Raw genomic sequence first — 24,597 nt, 5'->3', positions numbered from 1 at the left:
ACGTGTCCTACCGCCAATCATAAAGCGCCTGGGATTCCACACTGGTGCTTAGCCTCACCAACTAGCTAGGAAGCGCCCCTCAGCTACCCAGTCACGGGACCGAAGCGGGGCGGATTGGATGGTTGATAAAAATGAATTGTGGCAAATGGAGCGGTGAGGACAAGCTCGTCTGACCGCAAATATTGCCCGATTTTGGGATGCCTGGTTTCAGCTCGACCGGAGATCAAGAGCCGCTTCTGACGGCAAAACGTCAGTTGGCCAACGAGTCGGATTCGGAAGAAGGTAAACAAAAAAAAAGAAAATGCAAATAAGAAAGTAAATGGCGAGCTCTCTTTTATATGAAGCTGGAGAGCTTTTTAGATTTTACACCACTTAAATGTTTCTTTTCAAGATACCTAAAGGCAACAAACTAAACGTGATCCAATTTTTTGAGTTTAAACAAATGTATTTAATGCACTTTGTGTTATACATAATATGGCAATGCTCAGTTGTTATGTTCTGCAATGTTTATCATATTGTTAATACCTTGCAGTTGTTGGTGTCAAACATCTTTATTTTATTTTTTTTAACCATAAAAGCAACCACAGCTGGAACAAAGTGGAGTACTAAATAAATTTAATCAAAGACTTTGGAATTATACAATGAACAAAATGCTCCTTTTTAATAAAAAAAGAAAATCAATTGGTGACATCAAAACACCCAAGCAGCGCTTAAGTGCCAACTCAAGCCTTTTGTTTTTCTTTTAGGTGAAACTTTATTTGAGAGGAGAGCAACATTCGTCCCCCGCGATGCCAATGAGGGCACGGAAACCAGATTAACATATGAGGAGGCGGTCGAGGCAGCAGGTAAGTAAAAAAATGCCACACAATCCAAAGTCAAAATATAATGTCAAGGTAAGACCGGCTTACCAAAGTTGAAGCAAGCAGCTTGGACTGCAACCTGCATAAGCATTTTCATTCAAGGAGGCAGCACTTCATACACTCCTGTGCCTTATGACACGATTACATCCCACCACCGAGTCCAAAACTTTCACCAAAGCATCAAGGCTAGTTATCAAACTTTAAAAGCTGTTGGACATGATAGCGGAGGGCGTCGTAGCGGTGCGAGTGTGAGCGTTTGTGTGTGACAGTTCTCTTCCGATGTATTCATACAACAAAATCTACATTACAATGAATAATATCATATTTGCTGTACATAAATAAATTTATTAAAGAAAATTAAATAAAAATATTAGATAAATTAATCGAATGATTAATTGTGGAACTAAGCATGAATTAATTTGAAAGACATAATATAACTCACGAAGTCAAACTGCCTTTTTCAGGCTTCGGCTGGTTCCACTGGCTCCTGCTGCTGGTTTGCGGTTGGGCCAACGCCAGCGACGCCGTGGAGATCGTCTGCGTGTCCTTCCTGCTGCCCACCGCCCGCTGCGACCTCCAGCTCAGCTCCTCCGACATGGGCCTGCTCACTGCCTCCATTTTCCTCGGTCGGACGTCGAGGATCTGGCTTTTGCAATTCAATGACAGGAGTGGATTGGTTACATGACGTGGTCTTTTGCAGGCATGATGGTGGGCGGCTACGTGTGGGGATATTTGGCCGACCAGAGGGGGCGCCGCAGCGTCTTGGTGGTCTCCCTGTCTGTCAACGGCCTGTTTGGAGGCCTGTCCAGCGTGGCGCCGTGGTTCTGGCTCTTCCTGCTGCTCAGGTTCATCAGTGGTGTGGGGTGAGGACACTGGAAGATAGAGTCCGTCCGTCCATCCGATTTTGGTCTCGTCCTCTTCCAAAGTACCCCCCCACTTGAATTTCTTCAGGGTGGGCGGGTCCATTCCTGTCGTCTTCTCCTACTTCGCAGAGTTTATGCCTCGACTGAAGCGAGGTAGGATGATCAGCGCTCTGGCCACCTTTTGGATGGCGGGGAATATTCTGGCCGCAGGTACAGAGACACCATACAACGTTTTCTCGGGGGCTATCTCAGAAAGTTGAGTGTGTGTGTGTGCAAAGGCCTGGCCTGGCTCGTGATCCCCAGAACCTGGCTGCACTTTTCCGTGGGCCGACTCAACTTCCAGAGCTGGCGGCTGTTTGTGGTGCTCTGCTCCGTCCCAAGCGTGACATCAGCAATCATCTTCAAGCTCTTCATGCCCGAGAGTCCCAAGTTCCTCATGGAGGTAGCTGCAAAAAAAAAAAAAGCCACACAGGTTGCTTTGTAAGTCTGTGTTGTTTGCTAGCGGTTATTTTCATAAAAAAATATTGTTGTTGTAGACTGGCCGAGAAACGGAGGCCATCCACGTCTTCCGCCACATGTTCCAACTGAACACACGTGGGAAAGGAGCATCTTGGCCTGTAAGTAGATGAAGCTGCTACAGTTCACGTCTGTATAAAAGAGCTTGATTGCGTCATCACGTCAGTCAGCGAGACGCTTCCGTTTGCTTTCGCAGGAGTTTTCGCTGCAGGTGAACGCCAAGCAAAGAGCGTACGAGAACAACACACCACGCCCATGTGGACGACTCGCCGCTCTACTGCAAAAGGTAAACTCATCGCAAAGTCAAATCCAACCAAAGCACAAGTCATTTGTGGCCTCGCCACACGACAGGCTGCGATGCCAGTCCGCCGGATGTTTGCCGCCAACCTCAAATCCAGAAGCACCGTGTTGCTCATCATCTTCTACTGCATCTCCTTCGGGTAAGTCTGCCCGGGTCTGTCGGCATTCCAGAAGTGTGACGATTGACGAGGCAACTTCTCCTAGCTACTACGGGCTGTGGATGTGGTTCCCCGAGCTGTTTTCCAGATTGGAGGCCGGCAGCTCCCCGTGCACCAACACGTCCGCCCCGGCTCAGCAGCCCAACCGTAGCTGCTACCCTGTCAAGACCGTCGGTACGTAATTGTATAAACACGCTCTCACTAAATTGATAACGCTTCGTTTTGAAATTCGTATTGATTTGGCCCCCACAGTCTACGAGGAGGGCTTCTTGATCGCCGCCGCCAACCTACCCGGCAACATCTTCACCATCCTGGCGATGGACTACATCGGAGGGAAGCTGCTCCTCTGTGAGGAAGGCCACGCTCCACATTTATTGCCCACCCGGTCGTCATTTGTCCCCCATTTGATTTGACGTTTGGCGTGTCCGCAGCGCTCAGCCTGCTGGTGTCCAGCCTGAGCGTGTTCCTCATCTACCTGGTGCAGACCAAAAGCCAAAGTCTGCTGTTGTCCTGCTTGTTCAGCGGCGTGTCCGTCATGGCCTGGAACGCTTTGGACGTGGTGGCTACGGAGCTCTACCCGACGCAGCTACGGTACTTTTTTTATTCTTTACTTGACATTTGGAATAACAGTCAGTGCCATTTTAAAAATATAAAAAAGTCAAATAACTTGGACGATGACTTTTAACATCTTTGCTCACCTCTGATGGTTTTCCTCCCGGGCGCAGTTCATCGGCGCTGGGCTTCTTCACGGGGGCGGGCCGAGTGGCGGCCATCATGGGAAACGTGGTCTTTGGCAACATGGTGGACTCGGCCTGCGCCGTGCCCATCCTGCTGGTGTCGGCCATGCTGCTGACCGGCGGCCTGTCGGCTTTCTTCCTCCCGCGCACCAAACAGATGGAGCTTACCTGACTTTTTTTACCTTAGTGTGTATTCCAAAAAGAACTTTTTCAAGATGTTCATATTTGACAGTGCTCAATAATCATTGCACATTTTTGTTCCTATTTTTAAATTATTTATATATTGTTTGTGTGTCTTTTTTCACTGTATGTTGGAAAATAAAACATCTGCATTTTTGTTATTTTTTTTATTTGTCTAATAAATAAACTTCCACTAGTCAAGCAGGACATACAGCCGTTGTGATTAAAAGTAATGATACTTAACACGTCAGTTCATTTGAAAACAAACATTGCTTGGGAGATGATTCAGCATAATTTGTTTTTGCTTTCTTATATATAAAAAAACATGACATACGTGTATTTTGAATTTGTGGAATTTGGTAAAATAGTTTTTAAATAATATAAATTAACTATTAAATGAATTTACTTAAATACAAATAATTCTAAAATTACCAAGGTGATAACCAAATCTTAATTTGATTCTTTTTTAAAGTGTTATATGTAACTGGAATTTTGGTATGAATTGGTTTAAATACATAAAAACTGACTAAAACTATTAGAATAAAATAACTAGAATTTTTCTGAACTGTTCCTTAATTTGGTAGAAAATCATTTCAAATGACAAATGAAAAACAAATAAAAATTTTAAATTACAAATGAAAAACATCCAACTAATATTAACAAACATCTAAATAGGCAAATTTTGTTCTTTTTTTAAAACAAAAAAAAATTCTCCAATGTTCTTGAATCTAGACTATGGTGCAAACTATTGAAGAAAAATATTCACATAAATATTTTACAATCAAATAAAAAGAGATAGTTTAAAAAAAAAAAAACAATAACATGCCAAAAGCAGGCATTTTGGAGGCAGCACAGTAACAAAGTAGCTGTGAGTTGCTGTCGTGTTGTTCCCATGTGCAGACGCGATTGTCACAAAGACGAGATGTTGCGAAGGAAATCCCACAAACATTCTGGGAGAAGGCGGGAGACAAACGGACAGGAAGGGAGAGCGAGCGTGTCACTGCGTGAGAGCCAGCAGGACGTCCTTTACCAGCATGGTGCCGATCACCATCTTGTCGCAGTTGAGCGTCAGCCGGGCCGCGCCGTCCTCCTCGCTGGCCACGGTGACCAGCACCAGGCTGCCGCCGCTGGCCGTCCTGCCGGCAAACCTGTGCACGGGAAACGGAGGAACGGAAAGACCGAGCGCCGGACTGAAGTCAAAGCGGTACAGAAGTTAAAAGTGCCAACGGCGGCAGAATGAAGAAAATGCGGAGAGTGAAGGAAATGGAATTATATGTGATTTTTTTTATATGTACAGGGTCCGGCAATTATATATTTGATATAATTTTTCCTCCCTTACCTGCACTCCTTGTCAGAACCGCAGGGCACTCTGCTGAGGTTGGCGGCGGCCGTCACCTTCTGCACGATGGTGTGCTCGTTCCGGCACTTGGCGCCCAGCGTCAGCTTCTCCGTGATCTCGTTCATGCCCATCAGCTGACCTGTTGGATTCAAACAACGCCACACGCTGAAGATACATGCAAAAGCAACGGTGAAGGGCGTTGTGTGCCAACCACTCACCTTGCTCCTTTTTAAACTCGTTCTCGGTCATAAAAACGGGTTTCATCAGCTCTCCCACTGGCGGCTGGATGGACACAAAGAACTTCCTGCTGTGAGTGCTGGGGTGAAAAAAAAAAAATTGGTTATTTGTTGACTTAGTCTGTTATCGGGGCTAAGTATTCTCACCACAGCTGGAAATTTGCCGCTTGTGTGGAGTCGCAGAAGTCGATGCCCATCACCGCCGTGGCCGTCTCGCCCGCAGGCAGCAGCTCTGCCGACAGGAAGTGATTTTTTGGCCGAATCCGCCCACTTACGGTAAACGTCTTGCCTTCACTTACCGATTTCCGGGAACTCCTTGACCCTCATGCCGGACTGCAGCTTAACGTCCTCCATGTGGAGGTTCTTGGCGTCAGCGGCGGCGCTGTTGACAAACTGCATCTGCACCGCCACCATGTTGGCGTCGGGGCCGAACGGCTGGCGGCTGAAGCAGTACTCCACCGACAGGCCCTCGCCGGTGATGCGGTGCAGCAGTTCGTAGCTCTTTTGCGCCCCCGGTGGCGAGATGGCCTATCGGCAAGAGGGGGTACAGACATGAGCCATTGGAACGAATATAATAAATAAATAAATAAATAAATAAATAAATAAATAAATAAATAAATAAATAAATAAATAAATAAACAAACAAATGAATAAATAATAGAAAGCTAATAAATATAATAACTAAATAAATAATAGAAAGCTAATAAATAAACAAATAAATAAGTGACTAAATAAATAAATAAACATTTTAGGGCAAATTCCAAATCTACTTGGAAATTGCGTGCCCTTACCGTGGGCGAGAGGACCGAGTCGGACAAAGACAAGCCCTCCAGGTCGGTCGCCAGACTGCTGGACAGGAAGGAGTTGACGGGCGTCACTTGAGGCGAAGGGGCCGCTTCGACTGAGGAGGCGCAAACAAAAGAAATGTCTGAAAAGGTCACATGCCAGTTGTGAAAACAAAAGAAGAGGAAAACAAAAACGTACAGTCGTCAAGGTCCAGCAGCGACATTTCTTTCTTGCTCTCTTTTGTGACGGGCTTGGGGGGAGTTTTGGATTGCACTGCCTGCGAGAAAGAAACATTTGGAGGTTCTCAAAACCAAAGAATTGTTACGTTTACATTGACGAACTTTTGATTTCATCTTTACACGCGTCTGTACCTTCTTCTTGTTTTTGACATCCACCTCCGACTCGGAGTCTTCCGATTCGGACGGGCTACTTTCGGAATCGCTGTCATCGTCTTCGTCCGACTCTGACTCGGAGTCGCTCTTCTGTTGCTTGCTTTTCCTGGCGCGCTTCCTGACTTCCTCCTCACTGCTCTGCTCACTGCTGCCAACATTTCCAGGTGTTCAATCTGTCCAAAGACCAAAAGCGCAATCTCACCTTTCGCTTCTTTGTACCGGCTTCTTCAATTCTTCCTTCTTCTTCTTCTTTGTGTCCTTCTCCTCTTCCTCGGAGTCGGATGCTTCTTCACTTTCTTGGCTCTCGGATCCCGAGCCGCTTTCGGCGCTGCCGCTTCCGCTGTCGGAGCCGCTGGAGTACGACTCTACGCGGGCGGAAGTCAGATAAATGTGTGACCTCACGACCTCATCAACTAAACGTGATTTTTCTTTTTTAACTTACCGCTGTCCGCAGACTCGGTGGGCCCGGACTCGCCCTCGGAATCGGAATAGAAAGGCTTCTCTACTTTCTTCTCCTTCCTTTTCTCTCGACTGCTGCACTTGGTCCACTCGGGCACCTGGCGAGGGCAGGGGAAAAAAAAAGCGTCAGGCTGGCGCCACACCGGCCCCCCCCTTTGAGACGGAAGCGGCGAGCCACAACGGCAACAGCGGCACGGCCACGCAAGCCTCGGCCTGGGGCTCGATGCAGACGGATGAAGCCGGCCGGCCCAAAGTCAGCCTTGAGTGCTTTGTGGCTTTTTTTTTTTTTTTTTTTTTTTAACCCATTAGCAGTTCCATTCGGAGAAGTGATGTCTTTGGGATGTCATTCGCATTGTATGAGAAAATCCATCCATCCGTTTTCTCCAACTTTGGAGGTGCACCCAATTGATATCGTCAAATTTTTGGATCAATCAACCAAGTCATCTAAACACACTGAAGCTTCTCTCCCAAAGAGAATCACTTCTTTAATGGCAGACACTGAGGACAGAGGGAATGGAAGAAGAGGAGCTTGTCTTTAAGGGGGGGCTGAGAGCTAGAAGCACAGAACAGCGACCACATCAGGCGAAGGCGCAGGGTGGCAAGGGGAGGAGCGGGGCATCGAGAAGCCGCTACAATGCTTCGAGAGGGCGCTAACTGACTCACGCTGGTCAACGTTGTGACTCGCTCAAGCAGAGAAAATACCTGGCAGGACTGAGGGAGGGGAGAAAACAAAGATGGGGGATGGAGGTGAGATGGGGGAGATTCAAGAGAAGAAAATTCAAAGAAAATTCAAACAGAAACATCAGGAGACAAAGCACAGGAAGGTTTCTGGATCTAGAAAAGGGGGAAACTGTGACAATGGTTAAATACAGAGACACAAATGAAGCAAAAATGTTCTTTCCACTTATGAATCAAAATAAAAGCACAGTGAAAGTACAGTGGAAACTCTACATTCGGATAAAAATATTTTATGGTCTACAATTTTTATTTTAAATATTTTTTTATATTATTTTTAATATTTTTTATATTCATTTTTTGTTATTAATTAAATAATGCAGTACTAGAGGATTTAACAACAAGGGCACTCATAGGTTTCGTCGTAGCGCTAGATTTTTTTTTTTTTTAAATACTGAAACTATGTTGAGGCTTGAAGGACCTTGGATCAAATTGTCTCATTTCAAGATGGCGACACATGAAGGTGTGACAATAACAACGGTGTTCGGAAAAGGAGACAAAAGGGGCAAAAAAACGTCACACGCTGTGACAGAGAACAAACACGACACACACAAAATTCAAAAGTCACACATTTCATGCAAAACAAAAAAGATGCAGAAGAAAAAAAAGTAAAGGTGGTTCATCAACGTCCTAACCCTACGTTTAATTTCAACCTTCTTGACCATCTGCTTCATTTTGATAACGATAATAATAAATAAAATAAAACAAAATAAAATTAAATAATGCATAAGCACTTTACTGATGGACATTTCCTCATATCTGACTTAATCGTGCAATTTTCAGTCCATCATTGGTGAGAAGAAAGTAAAAGGAAGAAAGCTTTGAAACAAAATCGCCAAACAATAAGCGCACTCCCAAAGCCAACCTCTCGCCAGTCTCCCAGCAAGCCGATTCTCCCCTCGCCAGTAGTTATGACTTCCTCTATCTGCGGATGAGGTGAGACAAGCTTTCAGAAAGACTCCAACGCCGCCCACTTGCCAGAATATTATTTTTAAAAAATCTCCAGATCCAAAGTGGGGGAGGTTTTGAAATGAACAACTAATGGTGACAAAGCGCCGCCCTCCCTCATCTTGAGATCTGCATCACGAGTAGACCACAGGTGAACAGCGTAAACGGCAGTAAACATCTGTAAAAATGATTAGTAATAAAAAAAAAAAAGAAAGCATGACAAAATGAATCAAAGCTTGATTGCGCTCCTTCAAATGAAAATCAAGAGAGGGTGTTATGTTCTTGATTTTGACAAAACAAAGTGGCGCTCAAGGTTTGATTTGCAGACATTATTGTTTATGAGGAGCCAATGGCACACAGACAGATTGAGGCATTAAAAATTGGATTTGGAAATAAAAAAAATAATTCAGAAAGTGAAATACATATTTTAGTTACAACAAAATACTTTTCAGAAGGCCAATTTTTACTAAATGTAATCATTTATGTTAGCCCTGGCGTTTCCCTTCAGTTTGAATGTATTACACTGCCCCCTCGTGGCCACACATAGAAAGAGGCGCACAATGTAAATGTATCTGTTTTTAGTGAAATACTGCAGAGTGATATTTTTAAAATAACCTTTTGAAAAAAATGACCTTTGGAGGCTCCACTGGATCTAAAAAAAATAAAAATATAACAATCACACATCAATGTGTGTTTGTTTTGAAGAAGAATTAAGCCGTGTGCTATTGGCTCAAATATGGGGGACAAGACAGCAGGTGAGGAGCGAGTGAGCTTCTGCAGAACCAATCAAGACCACAACTGGCCAATGGATGAGCTTCACTAACAGCGTGATGTCATTCACTCGTCAGCAAGAGCCACACTCGCTGCCCTCCTGCCTCTCGGGGTATGTTACTGAATGCCACTGCACGCACAGACTCCTTCACCTCCACGTTGCGCACGGAGGGATCTGGGGCGGCTTCCGGCCAGTCGGGCAACTCCTGGTAGCCGCCGGCTTTGGCGTTCAGCAGGTGGGACAGCGAGCCCAATTGGAAGTGGTCTCGATCTAGGGAAGCGGGGTTGAAATGGATGAGCAAATGACAGAAAGCCTCTTTAAGTGCTCTTGAACGGCCGGGGAACCTTTAAACGGAGATTCCAGGACGGGTGCGGGCTTGAGGGCCAGGAAGAGTTTCTTGGCGTATTTGCTGAGAGCTCCGCTTTTCTCGGTGGGCACGATGAGCTGGCGGATGAAGCGCGCCCGGTCACGGATGTCGTAGTTCTGGTCGTACTTGGCCAGGTTGAGGACGTACTGAGTCAACAGTTTGGTCTGTAGGGGGCGCCAATTAAGTTTTTTTCCCAAACAATAAAAATAAAAATAATTTTCTTTCTCCAAAAATTACGTGCACTGTCGTCGTCGCCGTACCTGTTTGGAGTTGGTGAGATAGAGCTTGGCGGCCAGGTTGAGTATCTGCAGCTTGACGATGTCCTCCTCGTTGGTGAAGGACTTGGCCATCTTCCTCAAGACGTCCGGAGCGATCTTAGGCACGTGTTCGCAGTATTCTCCGATGAGCCAGAGAATGCTGGCCCTCGCCATGGGCACCTGGATGTTGTCCGTCAGTTTGGCCATGTGCTTGATGATGTCGCTGTGCTTCTCGGGCTGCATCTGAAGCAGCTTCTTGATCACCACCACCGACTCGGCCACCACCAGCTCTGCGAGCGCCAGACGATGGCTGCTGTTACCACGGCAACTCGGGTAACTTCAACGTACTGTACTCACCGTCTCTGTTGGACAGCAGTTGCACCAGGCCATTCAGACACGTGTCCCTCACTTCTCCGATGTTGGTGGCGCAGCGGCCGATGGCTTGGATGGTGGCGGCCACAAAGTCTTTATCCATGCTTTTGATGTACGTCTGCCGGGGCGGGGTGGAGGAAAATAAAAATAGTTTAGCGTATTTGCAGTAGATGTTGGCATTTTTAAAAGTTGCTACCTGAAACTCTCTGAGAATTGTGGAGATGTTGGTCTCATTGGCAAGATTGGTGAGAACCTCAAGCTGAAAAAAAAAAAGTCACAACTTACTATACGAGATGTTGCAGTTATGTGTTAAAAGGTTTGAAAAATAACCTTGAGGACTTTTATCTGTGTTGGGTCAGTGGAGCGGATATAGAAACTCTTCAGGTAAGGTTCAAACATCCCCTGCCAGAGAGAAACAAGATGGAGTCACATTTTATTCATAAACAAACATATCAAGCTTGTCCGTCTGACTCACCCTTCTTTTAATAGTCATCGTGGCCACGTTTTGAAGAACAACATATTGGACTTCACTGGAGTAAAACCAATGAAGGTTAGAAAAATGAGGAATGCCACTCTTGTCTAAAGTGTTGGAGCTCACCTGTGACTCCGCAGAAGACGCACCAGAGCCTTGGCGATCACGCCCACTTCTGCTTTGGGGGCAAGATGGAAGTAGAGCTGAGCCACGGCCATCACCACCTGGAGCAGAAAAATAAATAAAATGTAAATTATCACCACATATATACATTTTTTAAATTATTTTTCAAATTACTCGAGCGCTAGAAAAATCTCATGAGCAACTTGCTTGGCAACAAGCAACCATTTCATTAGCATAACATTTCTATTGCTGATTAGCTAGCTGAAGTCAAAAGGAGTTTCACTCTCTCATGTTGACATCCGTCCGCCAAAGCTACTCATTGTGCTTAATTGCCTCATTTCCTTTTAGAGAGCGTCCTCATCTGAGAGCCATAATGCCGGAGGCTGCTCGGACAGCTTGTCAAGATGAAAGTCTGAACAGAGGTCAAGCCTCTGGAGACTCCACTTGGAATGATGTGCAATAATAACTTACGGCTGCGTTGCGGCTCTGCAGGAGCGGCTTGGTGTTCCTCAGCAGCAGCCGGTGGTCGGGATCCATCACGTAAGGCTTCCTTTTGGCCAAGGCGGCAGCCTCGCCCTTGTCTTTGTCCTCCTCATCTTCGTCGTTACCGTCGGAGCCGTAGAAGGTCTTGTCGCAGCCCTCCTCCAGCAGGTTCTCCTAGGTAAAAAAAATAAATACAAATAAATATAAATAAATTATAGAGAAATATACAAAAAATAAATATACAATAAATATATATAAAATATAAATAAAAAAATTATTAAAATATATATAAAAAATATATATATATATTTTTTTAAATATACTGCCAGATAACAAATGTGACGATGTGGAACTCACGTTGATGTTGGGGTTGAGAAACTGCGTCCTGGCGTAGCGCGTCAGCATGTTGATGATGACCACTTGGCCCCACTCCTCCACGTCAATCAGAAGGTTGCACAGTTTCCTGTAGTTCTTGTGGATCAAGTCGATGCGCTCCGGGCACACCTCCTCAAAGGCCATGACCACGCTGCCTGCCACCAGCTGCCATGTCACATGTCACAAAGGTGTTTTTATTTTTTTGAATGAATCAATGCTAACAATTTTGGGGGTGGAAAATGTGAAAAGAAAAAAAGATCACCGTGGTTTTGTCAGCCAGGAGTTTTTCGATGACTTCGATCAGCTGGTCTTTCTGTTCTGGATCCAGACTGAGGACACACAAGGATCAACGGCAGACTCAGTTTGGATTTTCCGGTGAGCAAAAACGAGGACACGCACCTGTAGAGCTTAGGAATGGCGTGGGCGGCAGTTTTGCGGACGTAAGGGGACATGTCGGAAGCGGCTTCTTTGATGGCCAGCATCATGATGGGAACGATGATGGTGACTCGGATGCTGGAGAGAACTCGCAGCGCGCTGGCTCTGATTAGCTGATTGGGATCCTGTGCAGGTGGACAGAGATAAAAACGACACCGATGTTGACTCTGATCATGTTGCGTACCTTCAAGCCTCGCTGGAAGGTGGAGATGGAGAGCAGCGCCAGGTCCTGCTGCTCCTCGGCGTAGCGCACTAAATAAACGTAGACGAGCTTCTTCACCTGCCAACGGAAGACAAAAATAAAAAAAGCAATTATTTTCATTACCCAGCGAGTCAAAACGCAACGCGGTGATGAAAGGCACGGCGAGGAGAAGAAAATTGCTGTTTCCTTCAGGTGAGATAAACGCAAAGCCACAGGAGGCTGTGCAAATACGATAAGCGCAAAAAGCCGGTGCATAAATTACACAGAGGAGAAGGCCTACCTCAATATTTTTACAGGCCACATTCTTCACCACCGCCGGGAAGAGGTCGGACGCATTTTTACCTCGAGCGATCATCTGTGGGGGGGGACACAAAAGTCACAATTTCAAACGTAGCCAATTTGGACTTTTTTTGCAAAAGTGGCTCCTGCGGCGAACCAGCGTAAGGGAATAGCGCCAATGTTATGAATATTTAAGATGTATCTTTGCCGCCGTAATTTATGCTCGGAAACACTTTTAGCCAGTCTCTTGAAATGTCGCTACATTAACTGCAGTAAAGCGAGCAGAGGAAAAAAAAAAAAAAAAAGATTACTCACGGCCACGATGCGTTTCATGGCCTCCAGCTTGAGAGAGTCTTTGTTGCTGTCCAGCATCTCCTTCAGGTCGTCGTGCCTGAGAGGAAAGAAAAGTCTTTTTTTTTATTGCAGCTTTACGTTTTGCAAGTCGGCGAGGAATCTCGAGCGCCGCCAAATTTCATGACACCCGCAATATGCTACACACAATTTGACTTTGCTCAACTTGGAAGAGGAATTTAATAGGACAGTCACATTTGAATTATGGTGTTACAGTGCGAAAAAAAACTGTACAAGGCTGATTCACAGCTTTCCACAAAGCAGTTTCCACGGCAACCAGTTGTGCAGCAAAATGATGTTCAAATGCCGGACATCCGCGGCTGGATAAAAATGGCCGCCTGAACAACTCAAGCTCATTTGTTCCAATGGCTGCTGCTGCTAATTGACTTACAAGCGCCATTTGACTTCCTGGAGTGGGCAAACAGGTTCGGATGAAAACAAAGAAACCAGAAGAGCAGTCGGAAAAATGTATGACTGATTGTTGTAATGATGGAGTGACACATTATGGTGGAGGATGAGTGATGCTGCGTGACGGCAATTCCATTGCAGGGGAAAAAAAAATGTATAAAATAAAATCCAGAAGCTATGTTGTGCTAATACGAAGAAAATGACAGTCAGGTTGGGTTTCTTCTCAAAGTGCTGTCAATAACTCGACACCAACTCTTGCCTCCTGGATCTACAAACGGCTGTGAATTATTTAACCCCGGCAGCACGCTTGGTCTCCGGTTACCTGAAAAAGTCACGCTCCACCTACAACGTTTGCACGACAATAGCACCATGCTGTGACTTTTTTTTTGCAGAGAAAACCAGTAAATATGAAAATGTATTTGCATGACTGAGTTGGAACATTCAAAGTATCTTAATATACAAGATACAAATGAGGGTGTTGCACCTAGCTTGTTTTGCTACATGTGTTATGGAAGCTAACATATCATTTGCATGCATAATTAATGAACCCAGCAGCTCGAACCCGCAAAAAACATAAAATGAAATTTCTGAGCTGCACCATGTCAAAAGCTCAACTCAGATAAGAAAGGCCAAGTAGAAACAAGGAAAAAGGTCAAAGCGCTAGAACAGCAAAGCTCAGGTCAACTATCGACTTTTCCGTGAAATGCTGTTGCCGTGGAAACGCGCACTAATTATGTGGGCCAAAGCGGCGGAATTTAATAAAGCTCTTTGATAGTCCAACTGGTTTTTGATTCTGGTGAGCATCCTACCGCAAAGGTTGAGTTTGGGAACTCCCATTACCGCTACCACCTTCCTCCACTGGAGCTCGTTCCTCCTGATCTCTCCCTCCATTGCCGCCACCGCTGCTCCCTGAGCGGAGGTGGCGCAGCTCATCTGGCCTGACGGCGTTGTACCACGTCTGCTGCCCGCCATCGGGGGTCAGCACCGGGCTCTTGTCCTCCTCGTGGCCTTGCACCTGACTCTGCACCGTCTTCACCATGTTTACCGCGCTCACAGGCAGCTGCAGCAGCTTCTGCATGGCGGTCATCTTCTGTTATTTTTTTTTTTCTTCTATGAAAACTTTGCAGAATCCTCAATGAAGCAGACAAGTGATCAAGGCTGACAGGTCCTTTCAGGTGGATTCCAAAAAGAGCTAGAACGTCACGATTTTCTGTTCCAGTGAGGACATTTCACGCAGAGGATGACGCAACAAGCTTCTTCAGAAGTGCTCCACTTCCTGCGAAGAAAGACGTCTCCGTGGCGACGCGTTTATCCGAATGGGATTTCAGAGGGATCCGTTTCCGCCTGTTCCTGCTTTCCTACTCCTGCCTCTGTTGCTGCTGCGTCTGGCCTAGCTGCCATCAGCCGCTCTGTAAAAAAGATACTCGTCACAGAGGGGCGTGGAGTCCATGGCGACCCCTCCCCGCTGTTCACGTGCTTGCCGTTGCAGAGCCGGCCTCTCCCTGTCGCTCAGTCATTGCAAATGCACACACACACACACACACGCACACACATAGGGAACCGCGCTGATGAGGACACGTCGCTACATTCGCACTGCCTCCCGCAAACATCACCTGCCTCGACAGCTTTTTTTTATCCTTAATCCCCTCATTCATTTTAACCATCGCGAAGAGAAAATGGATGGATGGATGCTTAATTTAAACAAGCTGTTTTCTTCATCTAACATGACTCAGCAGCGTTCTCTGCACCTCCTCCCCTCCCCAACAGAGTGAAAATGAGTCCTCTTGTGATGATGTGCCAAAGCTCAGCTAGCTTTAGCAGCAAGCATCATTTTCAAAGGAGTTATGATCCATTTTGCAGGCATCTTAAATAGGGCTGCGCCTCTTGAATCGGAATATCGACTAGCAATTATCAAACGACAAAATATGCACGTAACACTATGACTTTGAGTGTGTGTGACTTTATATGGCACGTCATCATTCAAGTGCCAGCAAATTTGCAGAATATTCAAGCATTCGTCCATCCAAAAAAATAGATGGATGGATGGATTAAGTATCGGCCAAAACTGTGCGCACAATGCACGTCGCTTGAAAGTGGCAAATCTTGGCCCAGCCTATCCGTCAAGTCCTGGGCGGAGAAACTTGGGGATGTCACAATTCAGCAAAACGCACAGCAGCTCACATTTTCAGAAATCTGCAGGTAACAAATGCTTGCTGTGATACGGAACTAATCACTTTATCTCCAGACGAGTCACGAAAACAACAACAGAGGGACGAGCTCGCCATGTCAGCACAACCAAAATACATCGCTGTCAAAGTGTTGTATGTAAAGGGCTAACAAAAGCCACAAATACAATACCAACCTATATGGCGGACCAGCAAATGAATGACTGCTTTCCACTGCACTGCAAAACACTCCCAAATACCTGAAAGCTTGCTCGTCAAATGTTTTAAGTCATTTACGGTCCATAATACCAGACGGAAGAAATCTCTGCACATATGGGGCTAAAGCCAAAAAGCGAGACTGAATGCAAAAAAAACTACATTATTGTGTAAAAGACATTGCCACGTGGGCTCAGGTAAGCATCAGCAAACCAGTGATGGCAGTTAACAGAGTTCGTCACTACATCGACAAATTCAAGTTCTACCTTTACCATGCAAATGGCAAGATGTATATCAACAACACCCAAAAATGATTCTCTGAAGCCAAAGTCATCTGAGATTGAATTAAAATGATTAGAGGATTAGAAAACCGCTACTTTTCAGGTAGCTTGTTCGTTGTATGTGAGATTTGGAAAAGGGGGGCGCTGTCCAGTAGAGATGGTGCTGAATAAAATGGAGTTGAGGCCTGCTGATGATCTCTTTTAAACTGACTTGTATTACGTCAACATTTAATACGTCTACTTAATTCTTTACTATTTTTTTCTTTGTATCTTTTTTATTTTGGACCTTCCACATAGTCATCACAAAAAAAGCGTTCGAGGGAGTCAAATCACGACCAGCAACCACACAGCTAATCCGGAGATGGTGGAGGACATTGATTTGAAGCTAGCTCAATCCAGGCCAGATGTTGACATTGAAATAACCCTCAAAATCGACGTCGGCAGAACGGCAAAAGACATTTGGCTCAGAAGCAAGCACAGGTGTACCTTTTATAGTCTGAGGAGAAAATCCCGCCACTCGCCGGGTCGTGGCCATATTCGGGCTCCCCGACGCTAGAGGAGCCCCCTTTCTCGTCGTTGAAGCCCGAGCTGGCGGACATAGTGCTGGCGTTTCAGTGTCTCCGACCTTCCGCCGCGACGACCGAGATTTTTTGGTGCGGGTATGCGGTTCTTACACGGCCCTTACAGGCGTACAGGCACCGTGTAATCCCTGGGAGGAGGAGGTAGTTGTTATAGGGGGGCTGTGATGCGCAGGTCACGTGATAACGGAAGGTAAGAACCCGGAAGTGCTTGGCATTGATTGCTTTTGGTATTATTTTGTAAACATCTCAGTTGTGTGTCTGCGTGTTTGTGACTTTTGATCCAACTACAAACCAAAATACAAGGATAAAACAACCGTTGTTTTTGCGAAGATAAATAAATAAAAGTAAAATATTGGACAGAGTCCCTCGAAAGATAAAAAAAATAATCACTTGTACTTAATTTTATATCTACCTATATTATATTAGGACTAAATAAAAATTCAATTAAAAAAGAATATTATTTTACTATTTTTTTATTTTAATTTCATTATTCTTTCTTTTGACACTGGAATACAAGAGCAAGATGTCTACAAGATTTGATTTCTTAGCAAATAGATGTAGTACGCATGCGCAGTGTATCGTTGTCATGGCAACAAAAGCGCAACAATCGGCGTCTATTTGTGGGACATCTCAAATCCAGGTTGAAGGATTTTGTAAAACCAAAAACGAAGGATGAGGCGACATAGTTCAACACTAACCGCGTATGTATTATATCTATATGTTGAACTCTGAAACACATTTGTGGCTAATCCTAACGTCAACTTTCTGTTTATTTTTTTTCTTTGCCCTTTTTGTCTTCTAGCTCCTCCCGGGCGATGAGGAGATCAACTTCGGGGATGCAGCGAATCCTTCACAGCTCCAAATACACAGGGAGCTTCGCGGGTTACCAGAGCCGGAGAGGCTCCAGGATGCTGTCGGAAAGCAAAATGGGTCGCTTCGCTCATAGGAAAGCAATCCGGGTAACTTCACTGGACTCTCCATTAGGTACACCGTCAGAATCAGGATCCACATTTCAAAAAGAGAATATTTCTCAATTTCCACAACGATATTAATAAAACAATTTGTAATACACACTATCACATTTTAGTTGCGAAAATTAAAACCACGAGAATTTATGATGCCAACATCTTAAAGTAAAGCACATTTCTCCTCAGCTAGCAGCTAATTTTGTGCCTCATCTTTTTCTTTGCAGGTTCTGGATGAGGAAGGCAATGATGTCACACCTCGGCCCCTGTACGACCCCGAGCCCAAGGACCCGCACGCCAAACCACAGAGATCCTTCTTTGAAGATTACTACTCCAGATTCGATACTTCCAAATCCTCCTCGTGCTTCTTTATGCCCTCTTCCGGGTAACAAGTGCCTGCTAATTGGAGTATCATTTTATCCTTTTGATTGCATGAAAAATACAATATATAAAAAAATCTACCAAAATGATCATTCAAAGAAAATTCACGTTTATTTATCCATCAATATTTTCTCCATGCTTTCCAGGACATGCAGGTGGAGCAGCAGTCTTCCCAGCTTGTCAGCCAGAGTGGGCTCTCAAAGTGCCATGGGCTATATCAAATTGGACACCAGCCAGCCTCTCGGTTGCTATTTACTCATAATTTGACACCGCGGTCGCAGAATGGCAAACGCGATTATATTCCGATATTCTTTGCTCTTTTCCCAGATTCCGTGAGGCAGACTGGGAGTCAGCAGACATCGGAGGAGATTGCTGTGGAGGAGGTGTTAAACGTTTACCTGAGCGAGACGGAGACCATCACTCTCCTGGATCTGCCCACCATCTGCATGTCCGATCAAGCTGAAGACGCTCAGGCCGTTAAGTCAGTGAAGATATTTTATTATGTTTTATTTTATTTTATTTTAGGCTGTTTTCTTTGAAAGATTTCCCCCCCCCAAAATATTTTATGAATTATAAGTCTACGAGCATAGGGAAACCTCGCCGTATCGTCTTTAGGCGGAGTAACGTCCTCTACATTGAGCTGTGCAACAACCGATTGGGCAACGACAAGTACGTGGAGCGAGCCATGCAGACGTTCGTCGGAGCTTCTAAAAACAAAAAACTCCAGAGCGACAAGATTGTCATGCACGATCAGGGTAAGCTTGACACTTGCTCTGTTAAGTGGTCAGTTTACTCAAATTTGCTTTTTTTGACAGGCACCATGGCCACCATTTGGGAAATTTTCGACTCCTTCCAAACCGAAGATTCGAAAACGGAGAAGGTTCCTGCGCAAAGTTCGCCGGACCTTAATAAAGATCCCAAGGAAATAGGAAGCGTCAGCAGCATCAGCACAATCGGCACAAGTAAAAAAAAAAAAAAGTACGCTAATTAGGGAAAGTTGTTGATTTTGTCTCGCATGTCCCCAGCCAGTACCGGAAGCTCCTTGTTCACTTTCAACATGCAAGCGGGCGACATGAAGGATGAGTCAGAGCTTCAGCTGATCTTCCAGTCGGAGACGTTCCAGAGGAACCTGCTCATCACAGAACGCTGCCTGGTCGCCAACATCTTTCAAGCAAGGCTGGCCTCTTACAGGAACCTCCCCGAGATCCAAGGTAACGTCTGAAGAATGGAGATGTTTGTCTCAGTGCCATGACGAGCCAACTCTTCTAAGAACCCTCCTTCAAGACCAAGCCGGAGTCTGAGGAGCTCAACAATGAAGAAGAGAAGGAAGAAGATGAAGAGGAAGAATTGGATGAGATGGTGGAGGAGGTGCAGGAGGTAAAAGTGGAGGAGCAGGTGAAAGAGGAAGAGCAAAAGGAGGAAGAAGAGGAGGTGCAGGCAGAGGAGGAAGAGGAAGAAGTGGTAGCTCCATCTCTGGAACTTCTATGGACCTTCACTTGCGAACTCACCAAAGGATGGAACATCACCTGTATGGCTTGGAATAAGCAGAACTTGGTAAGAAAGACATCCAGAACACTTTATGGCGTTGCGTAAAATGCAAATGGTTCATTGTTTGGAGCCTGCGGATTTTTAAAGCCATTGGTGTCAAACCCGAGGCCCGGGGGCCAGATACGGCCCACCCTATCATTTTATGTGGCCTGCAAAGACAAATTCTTCTCTCCCTGGAAGGATCTGCTGGCAGTGGGCTATGGTGACTTCAAGCCCTGGAGAAAAGGACTGATCTGCTGCTGGTCCATCAAGAACCTGAGCGTATGTAATTCACATGACAGTGGCTTCTTTCCAGAACACTTGAGTCCAGTTTCTACTTGAGTGTGTTCCAGAGTCTCATTTCAACTTTTTGTTTCCCACCTCAGCCATGTTTCTTCCTCAGTCTTGTTTTTGTACCCACGTGTTGTTTCTCATCCTGTTTCTATCTTGACGTCGACATTTGCAACGCTTTTTGCAGTGGCCGGAGCGCGTCTACCACTGTCACAGCGGCATCACGGCATTGGATTTCTCCTCCACCACGCCCGACAAGTTGGCGGTGGGGATGCACGACGGCACCGTCGCCATCTTCAGCGTGCGCAATCGAGAAAGGCGCACATTCCTCGCCAGCAGCATGTGAGGCTTTTCGCCCAGATCCGCCAGTTTTGCCTTTTCGACTAAAAATAAAATAAAATCAGATCATTTAACTTAATAACTTTCAATATTTCTTCTCTCTTGTCAAGCGATTGCAAAAAGAGACATTTTCATCCCGTGTGGAACATCACCTGGGCCAAGCAGGAGATGGGCCTTTCCGACGAGGACACCATCGAATCCGTCGTGTCTGTGTCGGAGGACGGACGTGTCCTCAAGTGGCTGCTGTGCAGCCACGGCCTGGAGGGCATAGGTAGGAGATCATGCCGATTGCTGGATTCCACCCAAACTCGGACAATTCTTTTTTCCATCCATTGTCAGGCATGCTGGAGCTGAGGAGAATCCAAGACGGCATCAAGAAAGCCGAAGGTAACAAAACCAAGAGGGAGGGTCTTTTGGTTTCCACTGCCACGGCCGGTCTTTGCTTGGATTTTCAACCCACGGTAAATCAAAGTTTTAATCCATCTTCACCGTCATGTTGTGTGACTTCATCGGCCCCACCTTCAGGATCCCACCATCTACTTGGCTGGCACCTCAGAGGGCGTCGTCCAAAAGTGCTCCGTGTCCAACCACCATCATTACCTGGCCCTTTATCGGAAGCACCTCGTGAGTCAGCCTCACCTTGCCGCCGATGTTTAGGTGGCGTCTCATTTCCTTCCGCTGCCTCGACAGTGCCCTGTTAATCAAGTGCAGTGGTCCCCGTTCAGCCCCGACGTGTTCCTGAGCGGCTCGGCCGACTGGACCATCCAGCTCTGGAAGGAGGACCACCTGACGCCGGCCATGAGCTTCACCACCATCCAGAGTCCCGTGCTATCCGTTAGGTGGTCCCCGCTCTGGCCCTCCGTCTTTGCCTCCATCAAAAGTGAACAGCTGGAGATCTGGGACCTGAACGCTTCCATGTGAGTCTCCATCAGATACTGGAGATGTCCGTTTGAGTCGACTTGAGCTTGTTTCATGGTGCTGGTGGAGTCTAACAAAACGTTACATCTCTCTCAGGTTGGACCCAGTCATCGTGGAGCCCGCCGCACAGGGCGTCCAATTGACCTCCGTGCTCTTCGCCAAGGGCTCAGATTGTATCCTGATCGCAGATTCGAGTGGAAATGTAAACTTCTACAAGATTAAAGACCTCAGCGTTGGGCCGGGCAAGACGGTAACGCCCATGATGTTTTTGTGGATTGTCTTTATCTCTCGCTAACGATACTTTCATTTTCTTCTTCTTCCAGGTGCCAAGTTTGGAGGAACTCGTTCACTTTCCTTCTACTACTAGTTAGATGCTTTCACAAGCAACCTAAGTGTTATCGAGATGTCCATAAATTGAGTCATATATTTCTGTTTGAGTCACATTTCTATTGGAGTCATGTTACCCGTTTCTATTCAGGTCATATTTCATGTTTCTGCTTTTTGTTTTGTGATGCTAGTCGGGTCATATTTCCACCCGAGTCCAGGAATGCGTTGGCTAACGTGGTTATTCATGGATGACAGCGCTTCCATTCACTCGGACCGAGCGGCTGTTATGTCGGCTCATCGCAAACTGGCAGCAAGTGCATGCTTGCCCTCGCATTCCTCCATTTCATAAGCAGACACATGTCAAAAACCAAAATAGACACACCTGCTCATGTCAGCCCCCCCACACGTTTACTTGTCCTTGTTGACCACCAGTCTCGTCACAATACAAAAGCCACTTCAGCTTCTCTGAAAAACACAACAAAGTGCAAAGAGAAGATCAACAGCCACATAAACAGCCACATAATAGTTGATTTTATTTCATACTTCTTAATATTCTGACTTCTCTCACAACCATTGCACTCCTATGACATTCTATTAAATTATATAACATTTCTTGTATTTATTACCCCTCCTCATTTGTCCTTCAAATTAGGAGAGTTGTTTTTGAACTACTCAGTTGACGAGCAAATGTTTGTCACTGAGGTCAACCTCTATTTTGTTAATAATAAATGGGTTTGAATTTGAAAAATTTTAGGAGATGACTTACACAAGCTTGTATGTGAACAGTTTTAAGTTTCTGGGTCTGCATCCCGTTTCAGGACCAAACGTGGGAAGTGAAACTTGGACTACTACATTGCTTTTACAGTACATAGTCTCACACTTCACTAGATTAGTTATGATGTGTGTATAATAATGTAGAAATGTGAAAAACTATTTTTTCCCTCATTGCCCAATTTAATACATCAGAAAATAACAAGTTTCATCCTGATTACTTTTAAAAAGTAGTTAGTTAGTTAGTTAGTTAGTTAGTTAGTTAGTTAGTTAGTTAGTTAGTTTCCTGTTCGGTGTGTAAATGATGACAAAGTATATGACACGGTGGGCTGCACCTTTAATGTCCCGGATGTACCATCCTGTCCAATTACCGTGGAGGTGGAGCTCCGATTTGAGCGCTCACAACCCGGACACATCCACGGAGACAGCGGATACTCCATAAAGACTCACCGGATACATTTGGACCGATCAAAAAGTGTGACGTTTTATTTTTTAAATAAATCAGTCGCTTCAAATGCTTCAGGTAGGACAACTGTTATGCCAATGATACAAGTGACCATTCCATCCATGGAGAGGGAAGAGGACGAGGTGGGAAAGTCCAAAAAAGTGAGTAATATCAATGCCTTTTATTGTTGTGTCTGATGTCCGTTTTATCTCTATTTGTGAGTTTTGTCGGATATTTTGCTTGTGTTTTTATACTGAAGTAAAGACTAAAACAAAAGGTGAGTGAGCACTTGGTGACTGGGCTGGGCGAGCAGGTAGTTTCATGTCGTGATGCGTTCAAAAACCTCGAGAAAAATTGTCAACGCAACACCGTAAACACTGGCACGCGAGTAGCGTAAATCCGCGCATAATTGACGCTCATTATAAATATATTGTGTGTGTGTGTGTGGGGGGGGACTTTATTAACCCCCCAAAATATTGAAATCGGCAATAAACCTCCAAAAGTTGTTTTTTGTCAAATCAGTACCCTCAAAGTAGGTCAAATAAGGTTTGGTAACGCCAATTAGTCAAGATACCTCAATTTACAATTTAAAAAGTGTACAAAAAGTGTACAATGCCTCCTAGCGGACACATGTTCAAATATAAACAAGCAGCTGAATCGTATGCTCTTTATTCACCATTATATATAATTATTAGAGATGCTCTTCATCCTGTATTGTTACTCACAGTGTTTATTTATTTCAACGCTTCGTATCTCTCCATGCAAGCTCTTTCGAGTTGAAGTGCTCTTCAATGAGAGGAAACATTTTGTGCTGAGGAGGAGCAGCGAATTCCAGACTCTGCACAGAAAAGTGAGTTCATGTGACCGCCCCAGCGCCGTCACACACTCTTCATTAGACCTCTGACGAGCTGTCCTCCAAGAAGCCCAGTCATATTTGTGATTTCAGCTCAGGAAGATCATCCAGACTCCCGATTTCCCCAGTAAAAGGAATCCTCACCTGAGGACCAAACCTATGGAGCAGAGGAGGCAGGAGTTGGAGGATTACATCCAGGTAACGTAGAAAAATGCAACACGAGCACTATGGCTTGTTTTTCTCTCTTCACTCAAGCGGCAGTATATCGAAAATGACTTGTATTGAGCTAGTGTCACAATATGTTTTGTGTTGTGTCTCATCCAGGAGATCATCTATCAATGTGAGGATGTGCCACAGGAGCTGCTGGACTTCCTCCATGTCAAACATTATCACACAGGCAACAAGATCAGCAGCATGGAGTGAGAACACTTTTGATGCTAGTGTAGCATAGGAGGCTACTCGTTCCATTCTCAGCGCTTTTCGGCTGAAATAATCAGCCCACTAGCAGCTTGTCTTTCATAAATACTTGATAATTGACCTCATAGAATAAAATTAGAGCGGCATTCCAATTGAGTTTAAATGATGCTTGACGGAACATGGCTGATTATTCTGCTTATTGATGATGAATGAATTGCTTTGATTTCAGATCACTTGATGACCTGGACAATCAGGATTATAGGTAACTTTGATCGTAATGATGTCTGTTCGTGTTCCCGTACGTATCGTATCATCATTTCTGATAAAGACGAGTCAGCATTGCAATTTTTTCCTTTAGTTTTCAGTTCCCACATCAGCGAGTGATGGGATTTTTCCAGGATCCGTATGTGTCCAAATGCACATCAGGTACAGCCCATTTTCATAATGTTTGTAAACAGTAGATTGCAGGTTACATGACTTGGCGTGGCATCCATGCATCGCTCCCAAGCGCCACTTGTCGCTCTCGCTTTGTGTGGCAGGTCTGCCTGATGTTGTCCTTGAGGGAGTCCTTCAAGGTTTCTATCGGCGAGACGTCCGAGTCAGCTTCACAGCACCCAGCAAGTCTGGCACAAAAGTCGTCAAATGAGTAGAATGAAACGAAAATCCACGGGAATGCAATAAAAGTGAGTTTGGTGGTTTTACCTCAGATGTGAAC

General features: G+C 45.3%; 4 protein-coding genes across 13 annotated transcripts; 3 read left to right on the top strand and 1 right to left on the bottom strand.

Moving 5' to 3' along the window:
* Positions 1-35: 35 nt before the first annotated feature.
* Positions 36-3,773, top strand: sv2 (synaptic vesicle glycoprotein 2). The gene is made up of 13 exons (XM_088377565.1): positions 36-282; positions 747-845; positions 1,325-1,486; positions 1,561-1,723; positions 1,812-1,933; positions 2,002-2,165; positions 2,260-2,340; positions 2,436-2,525; positions 2,591-2,679; positions 2,744-2,871; positions 2,950-3,045; positions 3,129-3,288; positions 3,423-3,773. The coding sequence occupies exons 1-13, from the start codon at positions 198-200 to the stop codon at positions 3,604-3,606; spliced, it is 1,623 nt and encodes a 540-aa protein (XP_088233691.1). The 5' UTR covers positions 36-197; the 3' UTR covers positions 3,607-3,773.
* On the bottom strand, positions 3,767-16,832 carry ap3b2 (adaptor related protein complex 3 subunit beta 2). 9 transcript variants are annotated; one of them, XM_088377552.1, is made up of 27 exons: positions 14,215-14,949; positions 12,962-13,037; positions 12,648-12,722; positions 12,350-12,445; positions 12,130-12,290; positions 11,993-12,059; positions 11,713-11,895; positions 11,344-11,529; positions 10,876-10,973; positions 10,753-10,807; positions 10,608-10,679; positions 10,474-10,536; positions 10,263-10,395; positions 9,909-10,195; positions 9,626-9,812; positions 9,421-9,551; positions 7,490-7,537; positions 6,810-6,924; positions 6,570-6,732; positions 6,347-6,515; positions 6,174-6,252; positions 5,981-6,090; positions 5,489-5,717; positions 5,337-5,421; positions 5,172-5,269; positions 4,954-5,092; positions 3,767-4,804 (listed from the first exon to the last, which is right to left on the bottom strand). In XM_088377552.1, the coding sequence occupies exons 1-27, from the start codon at positions 14,490-14,492 to the stop codon at positions 4,612-4,614; spliced, it is 3,576 nt and encodes a 1,191-aa protein (XP_088233678.1). In that variant the 5' UTR covers positions 14,493-14,949; the 3' UTR covers positions 3,767-4,611. The 9 variants fall into 9 exon arrangements, with proteins under 9 accessions (XP_088233678.1, XP_088233680.1, XP_088233679.1 ...); XM_088377554.1 differs by having other exon boundaries at positions 9,433-9,551; XM_088377553.1 differs by having other exon boundaries at positions 6,347-6,512; positions 14,215-14,943.
* Positions 16,833-17,236: 404 nt separating this feature from the next.
* Positions 17,237-21,499, top strand: dnai4 (dynein axonemal intermediate chain 4). Of its 2 annotated transcripts, XM_088378799.1 has the most exons (17): positions 17,237-17,349; positions 17,451-17,607; positions 17,841-17,998; positions 18,141-18,238; positions 18,322-18,475; positions 18,610-18,749; positions 18,810-18,956; positions 19,020-19,205; positions 19,265-19,548; positions 19,723-19,803; positions 20,000-20,154; positions 20,262-20,422; positions 20,491-20,612; positions 20,677-20,775; positions 20,842-21,068; positions 21,166-21,319; positions 21,393-21,499. In XM_088378799.1, the coding sequence occupies exons 1-17, from the start codon at positions 17,321-17,323 to the stop codon at positions 21,438-21,440; spliced, it is 2,400 nt and encodes a 799-aa protein (XP_088234925.1). In that variant the 5' UTR covers positions 17,237-17,320; the 3' UTR covers positions 21,441-21,499. The 2 variants fall into 2 exon arrangements, with proteins under 2 accessions (XP_088234925.1, XP_088234926.1); XM_088378800.1 differs by lacking the exon at positions 17,237-17,349 and having other exon boundaries at positions 17,518-17,632.
* A 1,030-nt stretch (positions 21,500-22,529) lies between these two features.
* On the top strand, positions 22,530-24,596 carry snx22 (sorting nexin 22). Its single transcript, XM_088378955.1, has 7 exons — positions 22,530-22,773; positions 23,379-23,462; positions 23,559-23,663; positions 23,790-23,884; positions 24,112-24,144; positions 24,241-24,308; positions 24,422-24,596. The coding sequence occupies exons 1-7, from the start codon at positions 22,705-22,707 to the stop codon at positions 24,526-24,528; spliced, it is 561 nt and encodes a 186-aa protein (XP_088235081.1). The 5' UTR covers positions 22,530-22,704; the 3' UTR covers positions 24,529-24,596.
* The last annotated feature ends 1 nt before the right edge of the window (position 24,597 follows it).

The sequence above is a fragment of the Syngnathus floridae genome, chromosome 6 (assembly GCF_059516105.1).
Source record: "Syngnathus floridae isolate MCC-2025c chromosome 6, RoL_Sflo_1.0, whole genome shotgun sequence".
Taxonomy (NCBI): Eukaryota; Metazoa; Chordata; class Actinopteri; order Syngnathiformes; family Syngnathidae; genus Syngnathus; species Syngnathus floridae.
Note: the sequence above shows the minus strand (reverse complement) of the source record. Positions and strands in the feature narration are given on the sequence as shown.